Source organism: Ascaphus truei, chromosome 5 (genome assembly GCF_040206685.1).
Source record: "Ascaphus truei isolate aAscTru1 chromosome 5, aAscTru1.hap1, whole genome shotgun sequence".
Classification (NCBI taxonomy): domain Eukaryota; kingdom Metazoa; phylum Chordata; class Amphibia; order Anura; family Ascaphidae; genus Ascaphus; species Ascaphus truei.
In genome coordinates this window covers 177,701,618-177,721,438 of record NC_134487.1, presented here as the reverse complement: position 1 = coordinate 177,721,438, position 19,821 = coordinate 177,701,618, and the positions used below count along the sequence as shown (strand labels likewise).

General features: G+C 42.2%; 1 protein-coding gene across 1 annotated transcript in view; it reads right to left on the bottom strand.

The window, feature by feature from the left end:
• Positions 1–19,821, bottom strand: part of GMCL1 (germ cell-less 1, spermatogenesis associated) — a 126,228-nt gene that overhangs the window by 36,883 nt on the left and 69,524 nt on the right. The window contains exons 8-11 of the mRNA XM_075601326.1: positions 18,700–18,784; positions 17,934–18,024; positions 12,475–12,618; positions 6,709–6,778 (exon numbers count right to left, since the gene is read on the bottom strand). Of these exons, the coding sequence (XP_075457441.1) occupies positions 6,709–6,778; positions 12,475–12,618; positions 17,934–18,024; positions 18,700–18,784 (390 nt within the window). The remainder of the gene's footprint in view (positions 1–6,708; positions 6,779–12,474; positions 12,619–17,933; positions 18,025–18,699; positions 18,785–19,821) is intronic.

Genomic DNA, 19,821 nt, shown 5'->3' with positions numbered 1-19,821 from the left:
TGTCCTGGAAGTAATACTAGCAACTAAAATGGTAAGTAACTCGGAAAACTGGTAGTCCCAAAGGCAAATAGCAAAAATTTGCTCCAGAAGTACCCCAGTTTGAAAACGTTTAAACCGTGGTTTGAATGTTAAAAAATAAATACAAATGTTATTAATTTCTCTGAAGTAGGGCACAGGTCAGCTGACTGAACAGGACTGTATAAGATGATCTCTTCTCTATTTTGTCAGTTGTACATCTAGCCAGTAATAGAATATAAAAATAAAAAAAAAATAAAAAAAGAGAAAATAGGAAAGAAGAGACAGAACTGCCTTGGGTCACGAACCAGGATGCACGGTCCTGGAGAAACTACAAAACATTTTTTTTTTGGGCAAGTGAAAATTCTTTTTTTCTCTTGCATCACCATAGGGATATCTCATAGAAGTCACAATAATAATAAAAATACATTTTGAAAAAAAAAAAAGGAGGATTACTGAACAGCTGCTTGAACAACTCTTCCCAAGTGGTCTCCTATTGAGGCCAGCAAATCCAGCTTTTAATGTTTAGTAAATGTGTGTTCTGATGACCAGGTGGCAGCCTTGCACAACTGTTCAAATGTGGCTTGTTTGCCCACGACGCTGCCATTGCCCTTGTGGAATACGGCATAAGTAATTCTGGAACTTTATGATTCATGCACTAGGATTCTTGAATAGTTTTTCTGATCCAACTTCATCAGGTATTTGAAGCAGCATTCCTTTTTCTGGGAACAGAAATAAACATGCAGCCTTCTGGACCAAATATCATCCGTCCTTTGTAGATACATTTTCAATTTGCTTAAATCATTTAATGCATTCAAATCCCTCCTCCCTCCCCCCCCCCCCCCCAAGTCACTTCTTGGTTTAGGACACATTGAAAAAAATGTAATTTAATTTTAAATGAAATGTTGAGTCTACTTTTGGACAAGCAGGATATCACACAACCTCAGCACTCTACCCTGTAGTGATACACATCACTGTATGATAATTATTACTGTTATTTATAACAGCGAGTTTCCTGTGATAGATTAGAAACTAACTAGTAGTGACATGATACAATAATCACCAGTATTGTATGCCACCTCTGTATAGGAAGTCCTGCAGCCTGGAGTTCTCACAGATTGTCCAGATCCTTTCTGATAGTTTTTGTAGAAGATAGTCCTCCTTGGCGCTGGTCCTCAATATTAAGTGCAACATATAAAAAAATAAATAGAAAAAACAGTGTCTGGTATATAACAGTATAGATAATGCAATATATCATCCATATTATATTGACCAATAACAATAAAATCTATTCTTAGAGACACCATGAATGTAAAGATTTCACATCAACCGTGGTTTAGAGTATTCCTTCAGTATCACCCCTAGTGTGAAAAGAGAAAACTAAGAATATAAGTCTTAACCCCTTGGATGCATACAGTGCAAAGGATAGTATCAATATAATCGTAGATCAAATCAGAAACTCACATTAGCAATTCATCATGGAATTGCTCATGTGAGTTCCTGATCACATTTATGGTGTCTCAAAGAATAGATTTCTTTATAATTATTGGTCAATATAATATGGATGATATATTGCATTATCTACACTGTTGGATACTATATGCTGTTTATTCTTCCATAAATTGCACGTTGCACTTGATATTGAGGACAAGCGTCAAGGAGGAGTATATTCTACAAATACTTTTGGACAAGGACTGTTGCATTTTTATTTTAATGTATTATCAAATAATGAAAAAAGATAGTCCTCCAGCACGTAGACTTCTGATCTTCTTCTCAGTATATATAGGGTAGAAAGAGAACAGAACACAGACCAACAGTGTAATATAAATTAATATACCAATTAAGGAAAATAATTAAAAATAGAGATTGACACTTGCCTGTGCCTTTCTCTCACTTGGTGTGTCTCTCCAGATGATCTTCAGTATAGGCTTTAGAAAGAGAGAAGAGAAGAAAGCATAGTATAATAACGTTTATTATATGACAACAATAAAAGAATCCTACTCACAAGCATCCATAAAATTGAGCTTTTAAAATTGTGTTCCCAGCGTTTTGCCCTTGGTTTGTCCTCTCCACGTTATTCCCTGGCTTTGGGCTATTCATGTGGACGCTGCTTCAACTTCCGGTTCCTGGTTCACAGCATGCACGGGGTTCCTCCTGGGTTGCGCAAGCCATGGATTCTCCTCCTGTGCTCGGTATGCTCAATGGTGTCAGACACCACTGAGAAAGCCGGACAGGCGAAACGCGTTTGGTGGATCTTTTTGTAAACATTGTGAACCACCGTAGCCCAAGGAGAAGGACTCTGCCCAATCAGCAATGCGACCCGGAGAGCTACAGCCACACATGCGCATACCGAACACGGGAGCACAGGAGGAGAATCCAGGGCTTGCGCAACCCAGGAGGAACCCCGTGCCTGCTGTGAACCAGGAACCGGAAGCTGAAGCGGCATCCACATGAATAGCCCAAAGCCAGGGAATAACGTGGAGAGGACAAACCAAGGGCAAAACGCTGGGAACACAATTTTAAAAGCTCAATTTTATGGACGCTTGTGAGTAGGATTCTTTTATTGTTGTCATATAATAAACGTTATTACACTATGCTTTCTTCTCTTCTCTCTTTCTAAAGCCTATACTGAAGATCATCTGGAGAGACACACCAAGTGAGAGAAAGGCACAGGCAAGTGTCAATCTCTATTTTTTATTATTTTCCTTAATTGGTATATTAATTCATATTACACCGTTGGTCTGTGTTCTGTTCTCTTTCTCCCCTATATATACCGAGGAGAAGAAGATCAGAAGTCTACGTGCTGGAGGCCTCTATCTTTTTTCATTGCCTATATTTCTGGAGGAACTGGAATAGCCTCTTTTGGACTCTAGCTGCGGGACAATAAGTATATTTTGTTATATAGTTTTGTTGGGTATAGGATTGGCACTGCTTTACATATCACTGCTGTTGAGTGATATTAACCTTCGCATTATCAAATAATGAGCTGGGGCATGACCATGCGATCCACCCTAACTTGTTGTGCAGCTGTGAAGAACATTCAGGGAAAGCCATTCTAGCTCTGGACTGTAATGGCTTGAATAGAGACATTTGTAGTGCATTTAAAACAAATGTGTAGATCGCAATGAGGCAGTAGTTTTCTGGTCCTGGCCTTTATTTTCCACTTATTGTGACAAATACCTGGACAAGCTGATCATAAGCAATTTATCACCTAAAGATTTCATGGAATTCTGACAATCCTTCATTGAAACATCGTCGTAGAAACTTAAATCTTGGGAAAAGTGATTTAGGAAAATCCCAGAAGATTGCCAGTGCATCCACAAAGGCTGTTTTGAGTCTTTTGTTCTGGCACTGAATACATAAACTTTCTCATTGAATCTAGACACCATCAAGTCCACCGCAGAGGATTATATTTCCCCACTATTTTGTAAAATCCCTGGATGGAGAGACCATTCCCATATATCGAGAATGTTCTAAAAGTCTGACGTTAAATTCTCCTTCCCTGCAATATAGAGCACTACCAATATTGTTGGCGCTTTTTGCTGTGTTTCTGTTCAACCGTTTGTACTATTCTGACAACTTTCCTTCCTGCAAACTCTTGGCGTTTTCTGACCGAATCCTTACATGTAGACAGACCCCTTATTCTGTTCTCAAACTGGAAACATGCACTAAGGTGGGTTTCATATGGAGTGTGAATATTATTAGAAAGAAAGAATAAACAGGATTCCTTCACAAACTAGATTGACCCCAGCAAGCAGATTGGAAGAAAAACAAGGCAGTCCTGTTCCCCTCTCCAGTTGTCCCTGTGTAGACCACACTTTCGTTGTTGCACTTCTGGGAATCCATTTCACCCTTTCAGTCTGACTCCCACTGGCAAATACTCCACAGTAAAAATTAAAAAAAAAAAAAAAACGGCCAAATAAACAGGAGCGGGGATGAGAGGAAAACCTATAGCACCACTATTGTCTGGGTCTATCATCCTAGCTGCAGTGATAATTGGATAGGCTGACCATACTGCACCGACACACTTTATTCGAGCAAATACCCGGTATGTACCTGGCAGATACCTGGAATGCGCCGCTCCTCACCTCTGACAAGCCCCGTTGCATTTGCCTTCCCAGCCTGGGTTCATGCCTGGCTGATGGGCGGCTGATCTGTTAAATGATAATGATTAGGATTTAATAGGCTGCAATGCTTCGCGTGTCTACCAGATGGCATAAATTCATGCATTGTAATGCAGTATATATATATGTACTGTGCAGTATTGCAGCCAACGGGAATAAAATGCTTCAATCCCTGCCGGAAAATAACTCAATGCACTCGGGCAGAAAACAGTCACAAACCTCAATACACCCGGGTATACCCGAATTCGTGGGACTAGCCGAGCTCGAATAAAGTGTGTCGCCAGTGTACGTCCCGTTTTGAACGGGACAGTCCCGTTTTTTTCACTATTTACAGACCGTCCTGTCTTTTCTATCTAAAAGCCTATTTTGCCCCGTTTTCGGCTTTAAGCAGATCAGAAAACACAATAACTTGCTGCAGCCTTGTGTGGGAGCGGGAGGGTTGTTGGTTACCACAGCTCTGCATTGATTGGTTGAATTATTATGATGTCATTTTGACACGGGAGTCTGGGACTTGTAGTTCACACGTCTGTAAATAAAATTGTAAAGGAAGAGAAGCAGGACTACAACTCCCAGAAGACCCTGCAGACAAGAGAGACCACATGACAAGAGACGGACAATCTCAATCAGTGCAATTGTGAAGAGAGACAGAGGCTGAGTAAGTGGGAGAGACATCACAGACAGACATGTGGGGTGATTGCACACACAGCCAGGACCCACAGCCCCTCACATCTGTCCCTCCCACTGCAGGGGGACACAGACAGGACACACAGCCCCTCACATCTATTCCTCCCACTGCTGGGAGGCACAGACAGGACACACAGCCCCTCACATCTGTCCCTCCCTCTGCATGGTGACACTAAAAGAAATACCCACAGTCTCTCTATTCTGTCCCTTTGTGTCAGAAAGGCCACCATATTTCATATCTGTCCCTCCAACAGCAGGGTGACAACTGTCAATATGGCTGCGCGGTGTCAAATGCCAACGGGAACATGACGTTACTTAGCGTCCCGTTGTCATGGCAACAGAGTGTAAAAAAAAAAATCTCCAGGTTGCCCGTCAGTCGAAGACCCTGTGACTGTTCCCTGTCCTGCTCAGTGTCACCTTCCCTAAAGTCATGTCACCCGGACTGTGTGTATCTGCTGGCTGCAATGTGCAGTGTCCTGGGAGGACACAGGGGGGGAAACATGTCATTCTGTGTCTCCCCTTCAACCAGGCACCAGCTCAGGGTGACAGGTCCCTGTGTGAAGCTGCAGCCTGCGGCCCCTGGGAGCCAGGGAGGGAGTCGGAGGGAGGGAGAGAGAGACGGAGAGAGGGAGGGAGAGAGGGAGAGAGGGAGGGAGAGAGAGAGAGAGAGAGAGAGAGAGAGAGAGAGAGAGAGAGAGAAACACAGAGACTGGGAGATGGGGAGAGAGAAAGAGAGGGAGGGAGACAGGGACAGAGAGAGAGGGAGGGAGAATTGTTAGCTCAATATGTTCATGTAATAAAACTTTTGTTATCGTCTTACTTATCGTCTTACTTTTTCATGTATACGGAATATTACATAACCCCGTCCCGTTTTTGCCATCCCAATGTCCCGTTTTTGTCTCAAGGAAATATGGTCAGCCTATAATTGGAGGCCCATTGGGTTAATCCAAGTCTCACATTGTGGCTATATAGTATAAGAAAAGGCAACTTTATCTGAAATCCTGCGGCAGAAAAAGAAAAGGCCAATAGGTGAGTTTTGGCTGCTGCGTAGTGAGAGGATGGCAACAAGTGGTCCTTAGCCGAGACCACCACATCAGCTCACTACCCACAGGGTGCCCGAAGAGAACATCAAATTCTGAAAAATAAACTTCCAGAAACCTAGGGCGTCCCCCTCCCACTGGTAGAACACAAAACAACGGACAGAAGGAGAGACGAAGACATCTTTTACAGCTGAACTTCCACTGGCTTTGAGTGCCCTAATACCCTGTAGGTGATACACTGTCATGTGGAGATGTGAGAAAAGGAAAAAAGTCCATGTGGAGCTTTGTCAGAATTGCTGCTTAAAGGAATATGATCTAACGCAGATTAGAACATTAAACTGCAAGCATTTAAATGTCCGTACAGAAATTAAGAAAGATGCGCAATGTCTGTTAACAGTGACAGCAATAAAATTCTGTGCATGCTGATCAAAGCACCAAAGCTGCAGATGTCTGGTTCTAATACTGTACAGTTACTACAGCTGAACCCAGTTATAACGCGGTCCTCGGGTCCACTGAATGAGACCACGCTATAACCGGGATCGCGAAAATGTCGCCTCGCGAGGACTTACCGGCATCTGCATTTTTCTCCTCTCTCTGTGTGTGTGTGTGTGTGTTAGCACATATTGCGTTAGAAATAAAGCGGTGAATGTTTAAAAAAAAAAAAAAACAATTAAAATGCAGATGTTTTTAAATCAGGAGCCACGTTTAGACTGCGTTATAAGCAGATCCACGTTGAAGCGGATCGCGCTATAACGGGGTTGAGCTGTAATATTATTTAAGGAAAAGTAACTTGTGAAAACCCTCAACTTTGCAAATTGTCAATTTGGGAGGTCTGATATACTCACCCAGTATCATTATCTTGTTCTGCACGGAGCATAGTAAACCATTGCTGCTTATAAATGGAAGACAGCCATCCTACAACAAATTAGATACATAGAAAAAATCACTTCATTTACAAATTGAATCTTAAATATGGGGAAAAGACAGAAATCAGTGTAAAGCTTCAAAACATCTTAGAAAAATTGGTAATTTAGCTCCCATTGTAAGCTCTTGGGGGGGGGGGGGAGGGATTTTGCCTCTAGAACTCAGAGCTGCATAACGCTTGCTACAGATGCAGCGGCCGTTATCCGAACATTTACCTGGGTACATTTTGCGTTGTGTCGCGTGTAGTCTACAATATATTCACAAGTTTTGCCGCTGCAGACATAATGGCCCATCGGATTAACACACCTGCTGTGTAAGACCTACCGGGGTCTGCCTGTCTGTAATAGACGCGCAGTAAGAAGCTGAATCAGTCACTAACTGCGCGCCTCTCACAGGTGATCGCGGGGGGGAGGGGGGAGTATTAATTTTTTGTAACAATTTTTTTTATTGGTCACAGTCATAGATAAGATTACATACAGTAGTGTCGTGGGCCCACAACATTTCGGCTCATTACTTTAAGAGAGGGACCAATAACAGTTTTCCATTTTCAGTAGGAGAAAGAGTAAAGGGGAGAGGAGGGGGGGGGGGTGAGGAGACAAACATGGGAGGGAGGGGAAAAAGGGGGGGAGGGAGGGGAAAAAGGGGGGGAGGGAGGGGAAAAGGGGGGGGAGGGAGGGGAAAAAGGGGGGGAGGGAGGGGAAAAGGGGGAGGGGGGCATGTGGGCTTGCCCAGAGGTGTCCCCGTGTTGCTCTCCGATTGTTTGGGGAGGCTAGTAGACCTAGGTGCTTTGAATTTTGGGGGGTTTATCTCTCGATCCAAGGGTCCCATGTGTTCCAGAACTGGGGCATTTTCTTTTGGAGCATGGCCGTAAGCTTCTTCATAGTCATGACCTCATTAACCCTTCTCACTACTGTGGTTCTGAGGGGGCCTTAATCTGTTTCCAGGCTGCCGCTATAGAGCAGCTGGCTGCTGTCAGCATGGCCCTGATCAGCCGGGACATTGGTGGGGGGAGGTCGTCAATGGGTTTACTCAGCACCATGGTCAGAGGGTCCAGGGGGAGAGGGATTCCAGTGATCTCATAGATAAGTGTCTGAATCTTGGTCCAGAACCTCTGGATCTCCGGACATGACCACCAAATGTGGGCCATGTCTCCCTTTTGACCACATCCCCTCCAGCACAGGTCCGGTGTGCCGGGGTAGACCTGGCTCAGTCTAGCCGGGGTCAGGTACCACTGGAATATAATTTTATAGATGTTTTCTTTTATTGTCGTACAAATTGAGGTTTTTGGAGCATGCTCCCAAATATCCTACCAGTCTTCCAGGTCTATTGGGAGACCTAGTTAGTCCGACCATTTTTGCATATAGCGGTGTTTCGGGGGGGTCTGATTGCGGTTCCGTGCTTTTGTATATCTGTGATATCAGGCCTCTCTGGTATATGTCTTTGAGACATAGGGTTTCAAACCGGGTCAGCGGGGGGAATTTGGAGGTTGGAGACAGTGAGTGTAGGAAGTGTCCAAGTTGTAGGTATTTAAATAGTTGAAGGTCTTGGGTCTGGAATTTGTCCTTAATGCCTGAAAAGTTAGGATCTCTCCCTTCTGCAGTAGATCGGCAACCATCCTAATATTGTGACCCTGGAATTGGTCAAATTGTCTTGTGGAACACCCTGGCGGGAAGTTGGGGTTCCCAAAGAGTGGGGTGAGCTGGGAGGGGGAAGCTAGCAGACCATACTTCCCTTTGCTTTTGAGCCATGCGTCCCACGTGCATCTCATTGCTCCGAGGCCGGACCTTTGTGGCCCACTCCCTCTCCCTCCTGTGGTCCAGAGTGCCACTTGGATGGAGTGGGGCTGGGCGTAATGTGACTATTGCGAGCCAACAGGGCGAGGCTGGGTCGCAATTCAAAACTACAGCCTGCTTCAATTGTGCTGCGAGGTAATATCTGACTAAGTCGGGGACCCCCATGCCTCCTCTTGCACTTGAGGAGAGCATCACTGACCTTGGGACCCTAGGTCTCTTATCGTTCCAAATGAATTGGAGTATTAGTGACTGGATCTTCTTTAGAGCCGGGCGTGGCACTACGATGGGGAGGGTTTGGAAGTTATATAGTAACCGTGGGAGGACGTTCATTTTTACGGACACTATTCTTCCAAACCAGGACATTTGGTGTTTTTCCACGTTTCTAAGTCCTTTTTAATCTGGTCAAATAGGGGGGGGGGGGTAATTGTGTTGCTAAAGGGAGTTATATGAGTTTGAAATTTTGACCCACAGATATTTTATATAGGTGGAGCTCCACTTGTATTTGTAGTGGGCTTGGATAAGTTTCCACGTCTGGGGTGGGAGGGAGGGAGATATTTAGGGCTTCTGATTTGTCTATATTGACCTTATAGTCAGAGACCAGCACAAATTGAGTCAGTTGCCTTTGAAGGCTAGGGAGGGAGGGAGGAAAGGGGGTCATCGAGGGTCAGGATCACATCGTCCACGAATAGGGAAATTTTGTACTCTCGGTCCGCAATTTGGATCCCCTTGATGCTTTTTTCGGTTCTAATCTTGGCCGCTAGAGGTTCAGTGGTTAGGGCAAATAAGGGGGAAAGCGGGCAGCCCTGTCTGGTCCCGTTCCTGATTTTTATTGGATCCGAGAGGCCGCCTGATAGTTTGACATACGCTGTTGGGTTTTGATAGAGGGCTCTCACTCCCTCTAAGAATGGGCCACTGAAGCCGAACCTCAGCATTGTTTGGTCTAAAAAAGACCATTTGATTCTGTCGAACGCTTTTTCAATGTCGAGGCTCAGAATCATTGCTTTGGATCCGGTGAGATGCATGTGGTCTACTATATCCACAATTTTGTCTTCCTGACACAAAACCTACTTGATCCATGTGTATGAGTCTAGGGAGAATTGGATTTAGCCTGTTTGCCAAGATCTTACTGTAGATTTTGAGATCGGTATTTAACAGGGAGATGGGCCTATAGTTACCGCAGAGGAGCGGGTCTCTACCCTCCTTGTGGATTATAGCCAGATTTTCCGCTGTGATCATATTGGGGATTGGTTCCCCTTGGAGGAAGGAATTGTACATATCTAATAGGTATGGGGAGAGGATTGGCGTGAACATTTTATAGTAAGAGTTCTAGAAACCGTCTGGGCCCGGGGTTTTGGCTAATTTGAGTGATTTAATAGCTTCAGATAGTTCCTCTTGGGTGACATTTTTATTTAACTTCTCCACCTCTTCCTGGGATAGGGTGGGCAGGTTACAGTGCTCTAGATATTGTGAGATAGTGTTAAGGCTAACCGGGTCCTGGGTTGGGGGGTGAAGGTTGTAGAGGTCCGAGTAAAAGTCTGCAAATTCCTGTGCTATCTCTTTTTCTATGTATGTTGTCTGTCCTTTTCGTGTCTGTATGCGGGCAATCTGAGATTTGACTCTCGTGCCCCTGAGTTTTGAGGCCAGAAGCCTGTCAGCTTTATTGCCTTTATCGAAGAATTTTTGCTTCGACCACCTTAGTGCCTTCTCTACTTCCTCGAGTTGGGTATGTTTGAGGGCAGATCTAGCTAGATTTAGTTGTTTAAGCGTTTTTTTTAGATGCCGTAGTTTTATGCTGCTGCTCTAGCTTGGTGATCTTGTCTAAGAGCTCTTTTTGGAGCTTAAGTTTAATTTTCTTTTTGTGGGATGTGATTGAAATCAGGTCTCCTCTGATGGAGGCTTTATGGGGTTATTTAATTTTAAACATTACGTAATGTAGCAGGGGGTCTCCGGAGCTGAACCGCATTGGTTTCAGGTCCAGGGACCCCCTACTTCCCGAGATACAGGCCCCATTATGGGGTGCCGGTATCTCCTATGCATGGAAATGTCTCGCGTCACGTGATCGGGACATTTCCATGCATAGGAGATACCGGCACCCCATAACGGGGCCTGTGTCTCGGGAAGTAGGGTGTCCCCGGACTTAAAATAAATGCGGTTCAGCTCCGGAGACCCCCTGCTACGTAACTGTAATGTTTAAAAATAAATAAAAACCCAGCAATCGCCTGTGAGAGGCACGCAGTTAGAGTGATTGATTCAGCCTATCTTTTACTGTGCGTCTATTACCGAGAGACCGACCCCGGAGGACTCACAGCAGGGACCCCTGCTGTGTTAATCCAATGGGCCATTATAGTCTGCCCCGGCAAAACTTGTGCGGATCACGGGGAAATCTCAAAATACATTTCGAAATTTGTTCGAATAAAGGCCGCTGCATCTGTATATTCTATTTGTGAAACACTGAATCCATCCGTTGGATAAGTACTATATGAAATAAAGTTATTTTATTATTGTTATTAAGTGTTGTATAATTCAGCAACTGCTATGTTGAAATGTTTACAACCCTCCGGCACTGTTCAAATAGCACCTGTATCACATCTTTATTATCAGCAACCTGTTTGTACATGTCAATGGCAATATGCTAAAGGGGATTCTCATCCAGTTGTGAAAAAATGAATTTAGTCTAATTGTTGTCCTGAAACAGTACCCATTTGTCACAATGACAAATGTCCTCTTTGCATTGGCTTAAAAAGAAAAGAAAAAAAAATTGAAAGTAGATTATACAATAGAGGTTACGTGTAAAATATAACAGCTGGCACTAAATCTCCAGACTGACGGGATTTCTCCTCAAGTGTGTGTAGGAATAATTATGCTCCTTTCAAAAATTTCCAAATCAGCCCTAAAAGAAGCCAATATTGTTTTAATGAGAAATATGCTTTCTATATTCTACAGTCAAATAGGGAGATTGCCAAATAAAAAGAAACGTAAAAAACAGTCTTGTTTTGATCATTACTGCGCAAAAAAAAAAAACACAACAACAAAGATATATACATGTATATACAGATAATCTTTTGCTCTATTACGCCCATTGGCATATTATGCTGGGATATTCTGTATTATCACTGCAATTGACATTCTATGGAAACTGACATTCTGCATTGTACTGCAATATATTGTGTTCTCAGCGGGAGGAGTAGAGTCTATGTGTGCGAGAAGGAGTAATACTTAAACGGTCCCCAACAGGGTTTAATTTGAGAAGCCCTGGAAAATAGAATTACTGTATGGTGCAATAGGAAGGGGAGGGGGGGGATCCTATATACCTTCTTCAGTACTGGGAATTGAAGTTTCCAGATTTTGCCTTTTTACTCACAAATACATAAGCTTTATAGGAAAGATACTGTTCATACTGGGTTTGTGATTTAATTTTTTCACAAGTTCAAATGCATTGAAAGACCAACGAAAGGATGGTTTCAGGAGACCAACCACTGCTATAATTTGATGGAACCAATTTAATTCTCACAAAACAGTTCATGCTTTTCTAATTAACCAATCTACAGGGACAATTAAATGGCTTGGCTGTGTTAATATCAGGATGTTTGCCCCAATGTTGCCGACTTAATAGCAGTTAATTTATTATGTATAATAGGTTACACATTTGATGAACATTTACAGCTGCGTTGTAATATGAACACAAAAGATTACCCTTTATGTGGTTCATCAGTGTTAATTAGCTGTGGTATTCTTTTGGATGCTGCCTAAAAGCCTTCAACTGCATATGGGGACGAGGGAGTCGAGCAGCAAGCAATGTACCCGCACAATTGGAAACACTGCACTCTTGCCTTGCAAACATCTTCTCCATTATTTGAGACTTAATTTGTCTCTATTGACAATATAGCCACTTACCTACAGGTATCAGTGCGTCTCGCTCAACGATTCGCGCTGAAGCCAAATCACTGATTATGTACTGTAATCTCAAGTGCCTGAAAACTGGCACGAATGGACAGCCCTGCTCACATTCCAGGAAAGTGATACCATTCTCTTCCAACTCTGTAGGAAGAATGCAAAATTCAAGATGTGAAAACTTCCCATTTGGATTCATTAATTGCACAAAACATTAACTTCATGGGGTAAGCTCTCCATGGCAGGGACTGCACTGTCGCACTGTTTCCATTTACATCAGTCATACTTGGCTTTGTACTGAAAACATACTCTTCGTTTCACCAATGCTAGATTGTCATTCAGTAAATGGAAATCTATAGGTTAAGCCTCATTTTTGGAAATACAGTAATAAGCGTGTGATAGATTCCAGGTTTCAAACATCTACAGACTAATCACTGGGGTATGCACCCAATTTAGGTAAATGAATAGGTTAAACAAAAGAATACTTGTCTTAAGTTGTTCAAGCTCCCATTGGAAAAACATTTTTTATTTTTTCCCTTTAATATGTGCATCAATACAATGATAAGTAATATTTGCTGATTGATCGGCGAAGATTCAGCTCGGGGGTTCACTAAATGGCTGTCAGTGCAGCCGAAGATCATGTGACCAGGCAGTCACTAGATACAATTAGTGCACTGCTAGAGAGAGGGCGGGGCTCAAAAATGGGTGTGCCAGAGCCTGTTTCAGAAGACGAAGGGGATGTGACTTTGTACATGAAGGCTATAGAAAAAAAAAAATACTTGTTACATTATAATACATTAAAAATGTAATTCGCACCCCATCCTAGTTGGACTCCGTATACGCACACCCAGGGTTATATAATCAGAGATCAAGGAAAGACACTACCTGAAATTAAAGACACACCAGACAGACCATATCTCCAACAGAATAAAAACAGAAAGGCCCTCTTTAAGGCAATACATGATAATCTATGGCTAGCTCTTTAAAAATAATCACCCAGAATGTTAAGAGCTTAAACTCTCCTATGAAAAGAAGGCTCATGTTCAGAGACCTCAAAGCTAAACAAGGAGATATATATATGATTCAGGAGACATATTTGAATAAAGACGACACAAGCAGACTGAGAGACAAAAATTACCATCAAATCTACCACTTCCCAGCGACAATTAAAACTAGTGTCCCCTTTGCCACAGAGAAAGTTAAGAGAGATAAGGCAGGGCGAATGCTAATAATAAACGGTAAAATAGGGACCACAGAATTGACCTTAGTATGTTTATATGCACCTAACGAGGACCAGGAAACATTTATACAGGAGGCATTCGACACAATCACCACAGGAAAGGCCACCTAATAATCGGAGGCGATCTGAACTCTGTTATAGACAGCAATAAAGATAAAGCGAGAACCCTGGGTAAAACACGCCACTCAAGCTTAAAGAACTCAACAACCCTTAAAAACAGTATAAGAACGAGCGGGCTGGTAGATGCATGGCGACTGATGAACCCCACAACAAGGGGATACTCATTTTACTCGGCCCCACACAAACAATACACGTGGTACGTGGAGATTTACGGCGCAAACTATCCAAATTTAATCAAAATTTTGAAGAAAGACCTACTAAGTTGGTCGGGACAGCAGATTTCCTGGTCAGGCAGGATCATATCGGTCAAAATGAACCTACTACCAAGGATATTGTACCTCTTCCAGGTACTACGAGTAACAGTCCCAGCATATGTGATTAAAGATCTAGAGAGGGAGATAGCCAAATTTATCTGGAATGGCAGGAAACCCAGAATTAAGAAAAAGTTAATGGTGCTCCCTCTGACCCGGGGAGGCTTGGGACAGCCAGACATAGCTAAATACTATGAAGCAGCCAGGCTGAGCTCGCTAATCTACTGGTCCGCGAAACCAGGAACAAAACCATGGGTAGACATAAAGAGATCGGAAGCCAAGTTGTTAGATATGGCAGCCATGTTGTGGGTAAAGAGGGAAAACAGGACAACGAATTACAAAGACCATCCAGTTCTTGCGCACACTATAAATATCTGGGACAAAAACTGCAAATACAAGCAGATTTCATCTAACCACTTCGCCCCTGTCACCGGTTAGATCTAACCCGGAGTTCACCCCAGCACATCAATCAAAGGTCTTTAAAAGATGGGACGAAATAGGGCTATCCTCCATTGGAGATATGCAAAAGGGAGGTAGGATAAAGTCGTTCCCTGAAATAAGAGAAGAATATGGTATCCCAGATATACAAATACTCCAGTATATGCAGCTTAGACACTATGTATCGTCGCTACATCCAAGAGAAACTTGGATTAGACCCCTCACTACCTTTGAGAGCCTATATCAGCGGGGTGAATATCACAAAGGAACGATTGCTCAATTTTATCAGGTCCTAATAAGTCAGTACAGGGGGCAAACAAGTAAAAATATCTCAGACTGGGGGGGACTTGGATAACCCTATAGCAGACGAAGACTGGGAGGAAATTTACGAAAGAATAGCTAGAGCCTCCCGATGCTCAGCGGTCAGGGAAACAAACCTTGAAAATTCTCCACAGGTTATACTATACACCTGCGCGCCTTCACTCTTTTTTCCCATTAACCTCCCCTATGTGCTGGCGAAACTGTGGACAATTGGGCACGTTTAAACATATATGGTGGTCATGCCCCAAGATTATTCTCTTCTGGGGGAGGATCAGAAGACTCATAAAAGGGGTGTTAGGGTTGGATCTGACCTGGGACATGGAAACTGTGCTCCTATTAAAACCTATAGAGGGCCTAGACAGGAAAGTAGACCATTTGGCGATACAGAAAGATGTCGGCAGCTAAGGCAATGATAGCAAAACACTGGAAACAGAATGACTCCCCACCTATCACAACAGTAATACACAAAATAAACCATGTCATGACTATGGAAAGGCTAACTAGTTTAATTCACGACAGATTCAACAGTTTTCTGACAACTTGGGACCCATGGGCGACATATACATGGCAAAATCCAAACTTGACTTAGATTACGTGCCTTGAGATGACTATTATCTATACTAACTAAATTGCCTAAACTGTATGTATACCTGTGATAAAGGAAGTGTGCGTTTATATAAATGACTGTCTGCTCCCTGCGTGGAGACTGCTGTGGATGGTCCCCTATGCCCTCCCCACCTACCCTCCCCTCTTTATTTTCTGAACCCCCCTTTCCCTCTGCATTCCCCTTCCCTTAAAAACTAATAAAACACAAGTTGAAAAAAAAAAATGTAATTCGAAGCTGTTTTAAAAAAAAATGCTACACGTATTTTCTCATAGTACAGAACTGATTAAAAAAACAAAACAAAAAACACGTAGGATATATTGCTTGGTTTGTCAAATACAGGATTTGAAAACTCAAAACATTAAAATGGGCACAGCAAAATACAATTTGCATTAGCATAGCTATTGACTGCCAGAGACAGACATGATAATCAATTATTTGCAGGCCCATTTCGCAGCAAGAATAATATTTGCATTGGCTGCACACAATTACAAACTCAAACCCATTTGTGGTACAATGATGGGCACCACCCAACAAGACTTGAGCAATTGATTATTTTAAAAGAGGCATGCCTCCTCATTGCTCACCATACTCATGCTCCTCATTACCACAAACAAGAATCAGGTACAGAGGTTTCCCCGGGGATTCAAACCAGACAATATATTGTGTTATACAGGACTGCTACAAAGCACTGCATTCATCTACTAGATGTATGTATGTATATCTTTATTTATATAGCACCAAAAGTGTACTCAGTGCTTCACAAAGAAGACAGTACAGGAAATTATAATACAATAAGTGCAGCAAAATCAGACAATGGTAAAGGAAATCCCTGCCCCGAAGAGCTTACAATCTAAGAGGTATGATGGGAGAGTTACAGACAGTAGGTGAGGGAATAAGTCCTGTAGATGGCAGTGCTTGGCCACAATGGGTGGTAGGAGTGACTGTGCGTGTGGGACAATAGCCATGAGAGCAGGCTATTGGGATGCTTGATTTGTGGGGTGAGTTTTAAGGTTAGTCAGTATTAAATCAGAAGGTTAACACCATTTACAGGGGAGGAGATGGCAGGGAGGCATGGATGAGATCAGGTGTGTATGTCTGGGTTCAGTCTTAGGGGAGATCCCCAGCAGCAGGAAGGAGTAGATAGAGAGAGGTTGTGAATAGAGGATATGTGGGGATGCTTTTTATTGAGAGGTAAAGAAGTTGTTATATATGCATGCACATTTTGCTAATTCACTGCTTACCCTTACGACCTACTGTGTCTGGAGAACCCCAAGGAAACATTCCAAACTGCCTGAATAGAGATCTAAATCAGGTTGTTCTTACACAACACATACTAAATCGGCACTTTAAATTGGCTCTCAGAAACAATGCGATTATAAAAATGTAGTCAAAAGAAAAGGGATTTGCTGTAATGAAAGTAGAAAGTCTTGTTACTCCAGCCTGACATCACTCTAAAGACATGTACAGAATAAACAAAAAGGGATTAGACAGACATAGACCGATCATTCTACAAAAAGACTTGAAAAAACTGCCACGGCATCCCTTGACTAACTCTTTGTTCGTGTCAATCATAAAAAATAGCAAGCTTGAAATTCTGGTGCAGAAAGGACTGAAAAGCTATGTTGCATGACACTTCCAGAAACAATAAGTCACTGCAGTGTTTTCTATGTATGTTCTGGTATCTTGCAATATCTCTAAATGTGCCTTGTGTTGAGAAATCTCTCTTTATAGGGGGTGAATAGAGCATATCGCCATCTGGCACAAAGTATTAAATCTGCAAAAAAAACTGTCATCTAATCTCCTGTGAAGAATGAAGCTGTTGCAAAGGCAATACATATAAAATGAAAAGAAAACTTCATGAAAAAAAGAAAAACTTTTTTTTGGACCCTCTCGTCCCATTTAGGTTAGTAGATTGGAGACATTTTTTAAAAAGCAGTGCATATTTACATCATCGACAGTGAAAAAAATCTACTTTTAACATCTCTGCTGTATGGCACAACAACATATAACACAGTAAAGACTTTCCGTGATCAATATTGGTGTCTTACAACCAATATTCTTTCTAAATAATACAAGTATTAACGAGGTGTCATAATATCTGCCTGGGGCACTCCGTTATTTTGGCCGTTTCCCCAGTCTTACTTTCGAACTTGGATAGCTTGTGAAAGGTGGCGTTGCTGGAAAAACTAAGTTGAACACTAAAACACACGTGTAACTTGAAAGTTTAACTTATAAGTATTATATTTAAAAGTCCCCAGTACCATAAGATTAGTAGAAGAGTAATATAAGTTGGTTTAAATTTTGGTGAAACCAGCAATAGCCATTTAAAAAACTATTTAGGATCAGTTCGTTAGAAAGCAAGAGTCATGAAAAAGTACTATTAAGTGGAACAATCACAACACAATTCCTAACACGGCCAACAAACCTTTTCTACGTTTGGAAAACCAGGCGTCTGCCTCAGTCAGCAGCTGTTTCAGGGATCCATTCCAAGAAGGCACTAACTGGAGGAACATCCACTAAGGGGAAATATACATACATCAGCATTCATTTACTACTGTAGATATGAGGCTATTTAGCAGGGAAGGTGACACAAACTCATTTTGGTATCTGAAACTAGGACACTAATTGGCCAGATAAGTTAACAAAGAAAAAGCACAAGCTGGGTATACAGAACTTAACCAGTCCTGAGGACTTTGCAAGGTGCTGGAGTAAATTAAGACAGAGGTGCACAAACTTTCCCTGCTGCGCCCTCCTGCCTGCTAACCTCCCTGCTTGCACCCTCCCTTACCTCCGGCGCCAAATTACGCTGCGGGGTCACATGATGGCACGTTGCCATGCCAACGTTGTGTCACGTAACCCCGCGATGCCGAAGACAAGGTAAGTGAAGTTGCAGAGCCCACACAAGATCCCCCGGCATTCATTTAAATGCCTTGGGGGAAGAGCGAGGGGCTTTTGCAACCGCCGCACCCCCCATGATAATTATTGTGCCCCCCAGTTTGCGCACCCCTGAATTAAGAGACAGCTGCTAGCATGCTGCAGGGAAACTCATGTCAGTCCAAACATTAAAAAAAAAAAAAAAAAAACAACGTAATAAAAATATCTTAACTAAAGCAAGTAATAGACATGATACACATACAGAACTATAAGACCTGAGATGTCAATAGGCAGCATTGATTTTGTAAATCCCGTACCTTTTTGAGAGCAGTGTACACATCCATCTCTACTTGCATTACAAACAAGTCAGGGGAGCTGATCAGCTGTTTCGTCATATTGACACTGTAAAACACAGCACAAAACATTACACACAGGCAGCAAACCCACTAGCCTACAGTTTGACTGCAACTCTTGAAAGATAACATTAACTCTTAATGGGGTGTAGTGTTGGTGAAAAACTATTAGATGCATTAAAGTCAGTGACTTGTTTGACAGTTTGTAGATGCTAAACACATTACAAAAATATGGTGCATCCTATTATACAAGAGCAAAAAAACAGCAACGCTCTGTATTCAGCAGAGGCAGATTATGTGAATCCTATTGTACATACTTGAAGTAACACCACAAAGATCTATTATACAAAGAAAAACATTTTCTGCAGTTGCAAGCCGTCAGAGAGGAGTGAATTGACTGAGGCAAAATAACTAGATGATATGAAAGGAATTACAAGCAGGCTTAAGTATTGTGATAGTCTCAATACATTTTTATTTTTTTCCCCTCTATTAAATTAATAGAAAACAGGCTTTGGAAATTAACACGTTTTTGTCGCGACCAGATTGCACATGGGAATATGTTTGCTAATGCCGATTATTTTTTTCCCCCACTTCTAGTTAACTATAGTTAAATTCAATAATAGCCAAACCATTACATTTAATATTCAAGGACTCCATTTCCACAGGCTCAGTACCACAAGATTGGTGTAAAGCAGACGTGGTGCCTATTTTTAAAAAGGGAGCTAGATTATAACCGGGGAATGACAGACCTGTAAGCCTGACATCAACAGTGGGGAAGCTACTTGAAGGTTAAGTATGGGATAATATTCAGGAATTCCTAAGGGAAAACAAAATTATTAGTAATAGTCAGCATGGATTAATGAAGGATAGGTCGTGCCAAACTAACCTCATCAGTTTCTTTGAGAAGGTAAGTAGGAATTTAGACTACTTAGATTTTGCAAAGGCTTTTCATACAGTTCCACATAAGAGGTTAGTGTACAAAATAAAGACAATTGGACTCAGTAAAAAATATTTGCACCTGGATTGAAAACTGATTTAAGGCTAGACAACAGAGTTGTAATAAATTGAACTTTTTCAGGTTGGGTT